This window comes from Pituophis catenifer, unplaced genomic scaffold (assembly GCF_029215685.1).
Source record: "Pituophis catenifer annectens isolate HBS135680 unplaced genomic scaffold, rPitCat1.0.hap2 SCAF_3, whole genome shotgun sequence".
NCBI lineage: Eukaryota > Metazoa > Chordata > Lepidosauria > Squamata > Colubridae > Pituophis > Pituophis catenifer.
In genome coordinates, this window is record NW_027256883.1 from 32,705,768 (window position 1) to 32,716,378 (window position 10,611).

At 35.1% G+C, this 10,611-nt stretch overlaps 1 protein-coding gene across 1 annotated transcript; it reads left to right on the forward strand.

Annotated features, from left to right (window-relative positions):
• Nucleotides 1–5,836, forward strand: LOC139315736 (myelin P2 protein-like). Its single transcript, XM_070942170.1, has 4 exons — nucleotides 1–122; nucleotides 2,723–2,895; nucleotides 4,128–4,229; nucleotides 5,468–5,836. The coding sequence occupies exons 1-4, from the start codon at nucleotides 50–52 to the stop codon at nucleotides 5,516–5,518; spliced, it is 399 nt and encodes a 132-aa protein (XP_070798271.1). The 5' UTR covers nucleotides 1–49; the 3' UTR covers nucleotides 5,519–5,836.
• Nucleotides 5,837–10,611: the final 4,775 nt, after the last annotated feature.

Sequence of the window (10,611 nt, forward strand, 5' to 3'; positions counted from 1 at the left end):
ATTGCTCCTGTCATTGCCCTTCTCCCAAGGATACACAACCAGCAAAACTATGTGCAACAAATTTGTGGGAAGCTGGAAACTCATCTCTAGTGAAAATTTTGATGATTATATGAAGGAATTGGGTGAGATTTATCTCGATTTGATTTTTAAAATGCTGCAGATTGTCCGTTGTTGATTTCTCATCAGAGTTTTGCAGTTAGATTATGAAACATTTAATTCTCTTTAAAATAAATATTAGAAAACATGAGAATTTTTAAATTTCTTCTTTGGTAATAACCTTCATAGAATTTATTACTTAGCTTTTATTATAGTATTAGATGAATATGTTTCTTGTTGCTTCTTCCAAGTCATTATTCATGATGGAATAAGGAAAAACTTCCTCTGAGTCCATTGGAGCTGGGTAGCTAATCAATTTAATTTAATTCATTGTGAATGTTTTTAAAATGTTATCTAATTTTAGGTTCTATTTAATTGGGCCAAACTATGTTATAATAATAATTTTAATTAGCAATTTTATGATGTTTGTATATCTATATTTTTCTTGACTGTATACCACCTTGAGTCCTATGGGAGAAAGGCGGTATAGAAATATAATAAATAAATAAATAAATAAATAAATAAATAAATAAATAAATAAATAAATAAATAAATTTAAATAAATAATCCTAAATTTCTTGATAGCCAGTTTTTACTGTAAATAAAATTATTTGTTGCACAGAAATTGTAGGCATAACTCTATTTATTCGCAGAATTACTCCATCAGTGAAGGCTTTTAACTGATGAAGTCAGATATGTCTGGAATATAAATTTAGTTGTTTATTTTGTCCAAAAACTAGGTATATTTTAAGGAAGTTTAATTGGGTTAAATATGAAAGTTTGATATATATATATATATATATATATATATATATATATATATATATATATATATATATATATAAATAAAACTGTATTGGATTGTTTTTGAGCATGAAGTAAAATATGAAAGAAGAAAGAGCTATGTGAATTATCATTTGTTTTACTAGAGAATGTTAACTTGCTTTGTTGTAAGATCAGTATACTTAAGAAGATGTGCTTCCAGACTACTTTTTTAACCTATGAAAATGCATTTTTGAAAAAACAAAAAAAGGAGATTATGTGTGATGAGGTTACCATCTGGACTGCAAACATCCACATGGCTAATAAATGGCAGTTGAGCAATAGAGTTTCCTATATCTCTTTGGTGCCATCAGATAGTCATCTGGATTTGTATAGCCCACGCATGCTTTATTTCTACATCATCAAGAAGTACCGGTCATTCCAAGCAATCATTCATCTTTGTAAATGCATCATCAGATATCAAACATCAAAGAAAGAATGTGGTTATCACACTTGGAGGTAATATGTAAAATGCAATAAGTTTCTCCCAGGTGCACATGCACTATACACATATAGATGCATGCATCTGGTGCAGAAGATTCAATGACTAAAATCAGATCTTGCATGTTGTTGTAATGATAGGTGAAAGTGACTTTACGAGATAGGTGCAGACTGCCCAACCGGCATGTGGAAGATGTTTCAGCCCCATACAGAAGGAGGGAGAGTGTGGGAAATGTTTCAAAGGGGACTTTAGTTTTCTGGAGAGTAAAAGTAAAGGAGGAGAGGCATATTTTCAATATTGCAAAACTCTGTTAATGTGCAATAAAGGTACAGTTAGTATCAGTAGTGAAATATAAAATTTGTTACTACCGGTTCTCTGGGCGTGGCTTGGTGGTGGGTAATGTGACTGGGTGGACGTGGCCAACTTTTTTTTTTTAACTTTTAAAAGCATTTTTTCTACAAGCTCTTGGCCACAGAGGTTATAAAAAATGCTTTTAAAAGGCTTGACGATCCCAGCTGAGTTGCCTGATCATCAGACGCTCTTTTTTCTTTTAAAAGCATTTTTTCTACGACTTCTTCTGCCAAAGAGGTTGTTAAAAAATGTTTTTAAAAGTCTCTGATGATCCCAGCTGAGCCGGGAAATCATCAGAGTCTTGTTTTTTTTTTTACTTTTAAAAGCATTTTTTCAGCCAAAGAGATTGTAGAAAAAATGCTTTTAAAAGTAAAAAAAAAAAAAAGCCTCTGATGATCACCCGGCTCAGCTGGGCATGGGGCGGGGGGGGGGGGGGGTGCAGGGATTTTTGCTACCAGTTCTCTGAACCACCCACCACCATCACTACTGGATCAGGTGATCTGGTCCAAACCGGGAACATTTCACCCCTGGTTAGTACTCCTGGTTGTGCTTCCTCACAGGATTAATTTTTTTTCTGGAAACTGACTCTTCATATAGAAAAGATATCACAGAAAAGCAGTTCTTTCTACTTTGGCTTCCATTTGTTATTTATTTAATTTTATTATTCACTTGATGCTGCTGTTTTAGTTTTTCTCAACCAGTCACTCTATAGACATATTGGAGCACAATTCCCATTGTCCCCTGCCAGATGTTCCTTATCATCACTGTGGAATATGAAAAATCTACCCTTAAGGAGGGTATTGGGCTATGACTATGTGGTTCACAGCAATGAATAGTTGTCCTACTAGGAACACAAATAAATGCTGTTATTTAACTATGAATTTAAATATGAGTGCAGGTACGTAATATGTCAGAGATAATTGGTGTAAATGATTGCATAATACAACCCACCCCCGTACACTTTTTGTCAAATGAGTAATGAATGACTACTTTTTTCTTGGTGTTCCATAGGAGTGGGATTGGCAACTAGGAAACTTGGTAACTTGGCAAAGCCTAAAACCATCATCAGCATGAAGGGTGATGAGGTCACAATCAGAACAGAAAGTACCTTTAAAAATACACAGATCATATTTAAGTTGGGTCAAGAATTTCAAGAAACCACAGCAGATGGCAGAAAAACCAAGGTGAATAAGCTTTTTTTTTTTTACATTTTATCGGAGGTATTTTGTTGTTCTTAGGAACAGTGTAAGAGTTTCCAATCACAGAGGAAATTAATAAGTGGATCATTCAGATAGTTGATTACCGTCTACCATATTTCCTCAGAGTTCAGTCCTGATGTGGGAAATTCTCATTAAAGTGTTGAGTATGTTTAAGATGTATTTTGAAAGAAAAGGAAGAAAAATGTCTTATAATTGACAATCTTTGTAACTTCCTTTTTACTATAAAAGAACTACTATATGTCGGCTGCAAAAATTCAGATGACAACAAGAGGGTTGTATAGACGTAGAGAAAAGTGATTTTGCCACTAGTGGGCCCCTAGATTTTCCACCTCGGGTTAGGCAGACTTACATAAAACTATGGCTTTGATACAAACAGGACAGAATCAAGGAGAGCCCCAAGGATTATACAAACACAAATAATAATTCAAAGGAGACAAAGCAAACAAGGCATGTGAGAACTGAGCATAAATCATGTGGAAGATAAAGCAGAAAAATAGGAAGAGGCACCATCAAGAGGAAAATATACTATAATATATATTGAGGGTCATTTGTTTGCGATTCAATAGCAGAAAAATAATTGGCATTTTATTGCTAATAAAACTGTAGCTATTTAATATACAGTAGCAAAGCTCAAGGTTGCAAGTGACTATGATGGAACAATACAATACAGAAATAGCAAAATGGATATAGGGAACAGCGTGACTGATGAATTCATGGACTCACCTATATTGTTTTCATATCAACAGTACAAAAGTAGTTTTGTCCTGGCTTTCTTCCAGGGTGCATTTTGACTTCTTGCTTGAGTCTCTTGCTCTGCTGTCTCTTGGTAGCTCATCATCCAAGTTCTGATTAGTTTTTTCAAGATCAGCCACCATTATCAGCTAAGCACTGCTATCCAGTGTGACAAGCAGGATATATGTGTCTCTTTTTTTCTCTCTCAGCTGATTATTCCTAAGTGCTAGAAGATGATGATGATGGTGATGATGATGATGATGATGGATATGTAGATGATAGATCAATTGACAAATCAAAGAAAGATAGATAGATGATAGAGAGAGGGGGGAGGAAGAGGGGGAGAGGGAGGGAGAGAGAGAGAGATGCATAGTCTTTACACATGGGAGTAATATTTCGCATTTTTTATTGTACTCAATCTGTGTCAAAATGATAACTTTTAGTATTACTATTTGGATCTACAGACTGTGGTAACCTTAGAAAAAGGAGCGCTGGTTCAAGTGCAGAAATGGAATGGCAAGGAATCAACAATAAGGAGGAAATTAATTGATGGAAGAATGGTGGTGGTAAGTAGTTCTTCTTAATCAAGAAAACTATAGGATGTGCATTTGTTTAATTTGTTTATTGCAATCTTAGGAACTTTTGAATGGCAAGGTATATATTTTGATCACAGCTGTATACCTGAAAAGGGTACCCTGTTGAAAATACACGTTAAACATTAAAGAATAAAAACGTGTGGCTTAGCAGGAAGTGCATTTTTATCTCTTCAGAGAACAGTTCATGAATGGATGGATTTGAATATGTCCTTCCTGAGTTGTCCAGTTTAAAGCAGGTTTTGATTTTGGGATGGTGTTCATCAGTGAAAACATATGCGTGAGCCAATTTGATTAAAATCAAGACTACTTTCAAAGGGCCCAAATGAGTAATGGTATTTTCAGCTTTTTACATTAGGCAGAAATAGCAAATGAAGAAGAAAATTATATAATAAAATTATGCACATTGAGTGGTTAAGGAGAAAATTTTTCTCATTCTGTCAGATATAAATATAGTGAAGCTGAATGGTAAGAGGGTTAAATCTGATTAAAGGAAGCTGACAGATAGAATTTGGTACCCCATGATTTAGCAATGGTCGATAACTTGAATGGTTGTAAAAGCAAATGAAAGAAAGAATATTTGTAGTTATTACTCATCATAGCTATATAATACTTACAAAAAACAGTAAGTTCCTTAGCATTATTTCCTAATAAATGCAGTTCAGGGGAACATTGTCTTCCTATCCTGCCTTTTGGCATTCCTAGTGTAGACTAGATAAACATTTGATTGGTTCATCAAGCTGTGTTCCACCGTGTCCTAAAGCTAAATTTAAGACTGCTTCACTTGTTATAGATTAAAATTATACATACATGCGCAAACTTTAAGTGACTGGGAGAATCAGTTTCACGTCTTGATCATTAGCATTCAGAAAAAGTTCCAGGCACATGCTGACTTACTTGTTCTTTATTAAATCTTGTGTTCCTTAGAATTAAACAAAAGCATCTTGGATTTTGGTCATTGACGTTTGATAGGCAGCAGTACCATAAGAGACACTGTACAAGAAGGCTGGAAAAGAAACCAAAATCAAAACTGATATAAACTTGCTAGCTACAATGTTTAACACAAGCTTTTATTATTCATTTTCAATTTTTTTTAAAAAAAAAATATCAATTCTCATCTTACATTTGTATAAATATATTGTATAATAGTGTTGAGGCTAATCATGTGATTATGACTTGTCTTAAATCTCAAATTATGTTCCTCTTTTTAGGAATGCATCATGAAAGGCGCCCTGTGTACAAGAGTTTATGAGAAAATGTAACAAAACTTGAAGGTTATACCAGATGAGACCAATTCTCCACATCATTTCCTTGAGGAATTGCCGAGGAACTGCCATTTCTGTTCATCTTTTCCCTTTTTCCCTTTTACTGGAGGGCAACTAAACTATAAGTATTAATTTAAACAATTAAGAAAGTAGATCACACTTGATACTAAATAAATGCTTACCATTGTATAAATGTGTAATTTCAGTGAAATTAAATGGTTGCATCTAGCCTTCCTGAACATTTTGTTAAAGAGTTGTTCTTATTCCATAGTTATATACTCTTGCACTACTGAATTTATAGACATTTTACACAGAAACAGGCATATTCATAATTTTTTTAAATTATATGTTATACAGCCCAGATGTGCTAATCTGGAGTCCTTGACAATATAAAATAAAATATTCACTATCTCTTAATGAAAGGCAAGAGTTTATTTATTTTCTCCTAAAGCTGTGCTGTGAACCTGAGATCTCCCATTAGGCTAAAGTTCAACATCATCTTAGTTCAACATCATTTGAAAGTGTCATGCCGACTATGCACAGCAGATAGGAAACATGGCCAGATAAACTAATTCTACTTTATTATAAAGCTACATTAATAGAATCTTGCAAGTCTCTTCCATCCCCTTATCTTAATAGGAGAGGGAGGATCCCTTCAGAAGCCTCTTGCTCCACCCATTATGCATCTGTGGGCTATGCTCCCTCTTATCGGTCAATTCTCTAGGCAGCATCTCTTCACCAGGTCTCTCAAGGTCATTACCACATACCAATAAAAAAGTAGATCACATTTTTGTGTCACTTTCCTGATTATCAGCTTCATAGCAGAAAGGGAAGTGAGAATCAGTGTCCCACTCCCCCTCTCGCCCAAAATGAAAGGCTTCACACTTTTTAGTCCTTGGTCCTACCTACCAACTCATTCAATTTCATTCAACATTGACAGTAGGTCCCCAACCAGGTAGGTTTGGGTGGGGTAGGTGTGTGGATGTGTTTTAAAAAAAAAATCATGGCAGCTCCGATTATGGACACCATTTTTTGATCCCTGAATTCAGATTTCACTGTCTCAAACCAATTTAATCTTCTTTAGCTTGGTACCTTTTCGATGTGTTGAAATAAAGTTCACAGATTTACGATACCTCCAATGCATCTGGAAGTGAGCAGATTAAGTAAGGTTTTAAGGAATATAACTTTTGGTGATAAAAAGTTTTCTTACAACTGAACCTATACATGAGGAGATGTTTAGTTCCGCTGTTCATAGCCTTAAAAAGGTTTACTTCATTTTGTTTGTTCATGCCTAAATTACTGGCCTAGTATGCTTTATTAAGAGAGAGAGAGAGAGAGAGAAACGTAGCTGCTCAGCTCTGCAACAGATCTGCCTGGCACTTTCTCTATAGAAAAATAACCATTAGCAGCTGTGTCATGGGAATTAAGAGTTTTTCCAGAACAGGAAAAGTGCAACTGTGCTGATAGCACAGAAAAAAATAAATAAATAGATGAGGTAGATGGTACATCCTATTGATGAATAGGCAGCATGCAATCAAATTCTAAGCCTTTGTTTTAGCAGCCACTCAGGTGGGTGGAGGGGCCCTGAAACTGCTCCAATCTTTCTAAAAACCATCAGACTACATCCTGTGCTACAATTTAATATAATTTAGACACACCAGACATAACTGAAGGTACACATAGGATACAACTCCAGCCACTTGTCCATTCACCACTTCTTTTCTCCATCCAATTTAACTTATAACCTGAATGGATCAAATTCTGTTTATGATTGTCTCATAACATTGTCCCGTTTCATAGGCAAGTGTTACCATATTATAATAAAACTCAGGTCTTTTTTTCACTCTGCTAAGTAGGAATTATGCACCTTTATAGTGCTATTAAAAATAAGATAATACTATAATGATTAATAATCAGAAGTAAATATTACAATCAGATTATACTGAAGGCAGCAATATAAGGAAAACAAATATAGAAATGTTACCTCAAGTTCATTTGTCAAGCCAATGTTACCTATGTTAATAGCTTCGTAAGATCAAAAATGGAAATATTTTACAGTACTTGCTATTTGGTTACTTACACTGGAGAAGTCACAGTTCCGGATCTCATAACATGTTTGGACATTTACTTAACAACTGCAATTACCATAGCTACATTTATATTTTATGCTAAACCATAGCATAACAACCTAGGTGCACATATAATACTAAGCCAAAATGAGGGCTTAATAAGGCTTAGTATGGTCATTCTGAACCTTGATGCCCTCCAAATATGTTGCCAAGATTGCCTAGAAATCTGCATATTTAGAAGATACTAGGATGGAGAAGGTTGGCTTAGCAGAGTATGAGAACAAGGCCTGGGTTTTATTATAATATTCTGACAGTTGTCTGTGAAAGGGGACAATGTTATGAGGCATTCATAAGCAGAAATTAATCAATTAAGATTCTCATTAAAGACTAAATATCTACAGTGGTCTTCTTGTACTCACAGTTCTTGAGGTTTTTATTCATGATTCTCAATTCCACAGGAACAGTATGTAGGAGATATTTTTAACTGATTGTATGATTTTAATCATGATTAACGTAGAGTCAGTAGATTTTAATGCCCTATGAGACCTGTAAATATTGAAATAAAATCAAACAACTGCAATGAAAAACACCATTTTGCTGATGTCTTCCTTGTGATCTTCCTGGATGTGTCTGGCTGGACATGGTGAGATACAGAATTCAAAATAGATAGCCCTTAGCCCATCATGGTGGCTTATTCACATGGTTTGTTACTCTTGGGTGGCATGGTATAATTGTAACTTTAGCACTGGTGAAATTCTTCATGAATTTATTAGATATAAATTTGTAATATACTCCAGACAGTAAAGTTGGCTCTTACAGCTCCACTCATGTATTCTATTACTCCAGGGGTGGGCAACTGTGGCCCTTTTACAACCTGTGGACTTCAACTCCCAGAATTCTGGGAGTTGAAGTCCACAGATTGTAAAAGGGCCACAGTTGCGTACCCCTGTATTACTCCATAACTGATCTGTTGGCATTTTGATAGTTTAATACATTCTGCACACGTAGACATTGTTGTGTCGTGATGCATGTTAAGATAAATAGCAGGCACAAAAAATGAACCTGGTCAGTTGGAGATATGAATAAAAGTATGTAGACTATACAGTGAGTTAAGTCTACTTCCACAAACTCTCAGATCCACAAATGATACCTTCTAATTGGGTTTCCATTTGACAAACTGGCTAAAATTACAGTGTTTAGATATCCTTGACAGTTCTTGGTATTAATTCCCATGTTTATTAAGAAGGAAATGATGCATCTTGCTACTTAAGAAACCCTGCACTGGGTAATAGGCCATTGTACTTCAGATGGAAAAATAACTTCCTGAAAATAATAGTTAACAAAATTTGGATTAAAGTTCAAAACATCATTAGAAAATAATCAGTGCTAAAAGTTTTGCACAACATAACTTGTATCGCTAGGTTGCTCTAGGCTTTGGATTATATCAACTTTTCAACATACTTTCCCATGTGTTTTTTTTTTTTTTTTCTGGTAACAATATAAAACATTTATTTAAGGAAATGAAAGGCTCAGGGGACTTTGAGCAGAATAGCCAATCCACATTTGTTAGATGAAGAATCTGATTCAGGGCCAAGCAATTTGACCCTGAAAGTTGTTTCCATATGTGGACAAATATCACACAGACTACTTTGAGTTAGTTTTTATTTTCTTTAAAAGGAAAAAAGAGAAATACAGATATATTTGCTATCAGTTGACAATATGTGGATGCTGTCTTTTTGTTTTCATTTAAAAAAATATGTAGAAGTAAGGACAATTCACAAAGGTAATCAAAACTTAAGAAATCATTTTCAGTGTAAACAATATTTTCATGGTTTAAATATTCTTAGAAAAATAACAAAATAACAGAGTTGGAAGGGACCTTAGAGATCTTCTAGTCCAACCCCCTGTCGAAGCAGGAAATCCTATATCATTTCAGACAAATGGTTGTCCAATCTCTTCTTCAAATCCCCCATGTTGGCACACCTACAACTTCCGGAAGCAAATCTTTCCACTGATTAATTGTTCTAAATATCAGGAATTTTCCCTTTAGTTCTAACTGTCAGGAAATCTTGGGTTATTAGCAGTGGTGGGAGTCAAGTAATTTAACAACCGGTTCTCTGCCCTAATGATTTCTTCCAACAACCAGTTTGCCAAACTGCTCAGAAAGTTAACAACCAGTTCTCCCGAAGTGGTGTGAACTGGATGAATCCCACCACTGGTTATTAGCCAGGATGTAAATCACTATTTCAGTCTAAATAATCATGGCTTAAATCGCTATTTGAGTCTTAATATTGATAATTTAAATTACGAGTTCAGTCCAAAATGATTCCTGCTATATTTTACATAAAGCAATACAACATTACAAAGCTAAAAACGTTAATAACCTTCCCAGTGAGGTGGCAGCTCTGTGATCCTCAGGCTGTTGCTGAACCACAGCCATCAAGAGCCCCAGTAAAATATGACCATTAAAAGAGGATGCTGGGAAATGTAATTTGGCAACCTCTGAAAGATCACAGGTTTCCCCATCCTTATTTTTAGCATCTGGTTTTGTTCTAGGCTAGTATATTATACCTTTCCCCAGCATTTCCATCATTTAAGAGCAACAGGATGAAATTAAATATAACAACTGGGCTTCTTCAAGTGTGCTCTTGGGTGATGACAATGTGATCTTCTACTATAGCCTTCTCCAAGCTAGGCATCTTCCAGATTCATGAACTTCAGCTTCTTAAATATTTGAACACAAAGCCAATACAGAGACTTCTAGGCACTGAAGCCTACACATCTGGATATTATCCAGGCTGCATTGAATTGGAAAGTATAATATGTGGCTTGGGACCAAATCTGACAACATGTCCCTCCCCATTTGTTTTTATAGTGGACAGGATGCAGAGGTGATAGTGAACATACCCACCTTTCACTTATGCTTCTTGCGCTACCGTCACTTGGAGAACATGGCTAGCTTCTGGTTTTTAAGGTGAAAGTTGAATTTGTTGTACAGGAAATTAGAGTCAAAGCTCTATA

Bases quoted from the DNA above. Each gene is read 5' to 3' on its own strand.
- LOC139315736 (XM_070942170.1), top strand. From the start codon at position 50: ATGTGCAACAAATTTGTGGGAAGCTGGAAACTCATCTCTAGTGAAAAT. The intron at 123-2,722 runs GTGAGATTTATC...GGTGTTCCATAG, and splicing joins TGATTATATGAAGGAATTGG to GAGTGGGATTGGCAACTAGG. The intron at 4,230-5,467 runs GTAAGTAGTTCT...TCCTCTTTTTAG, and splicing joins TTGATGGAAGAATGGTGGTG to GAATGCATCATGAAAGGCGC.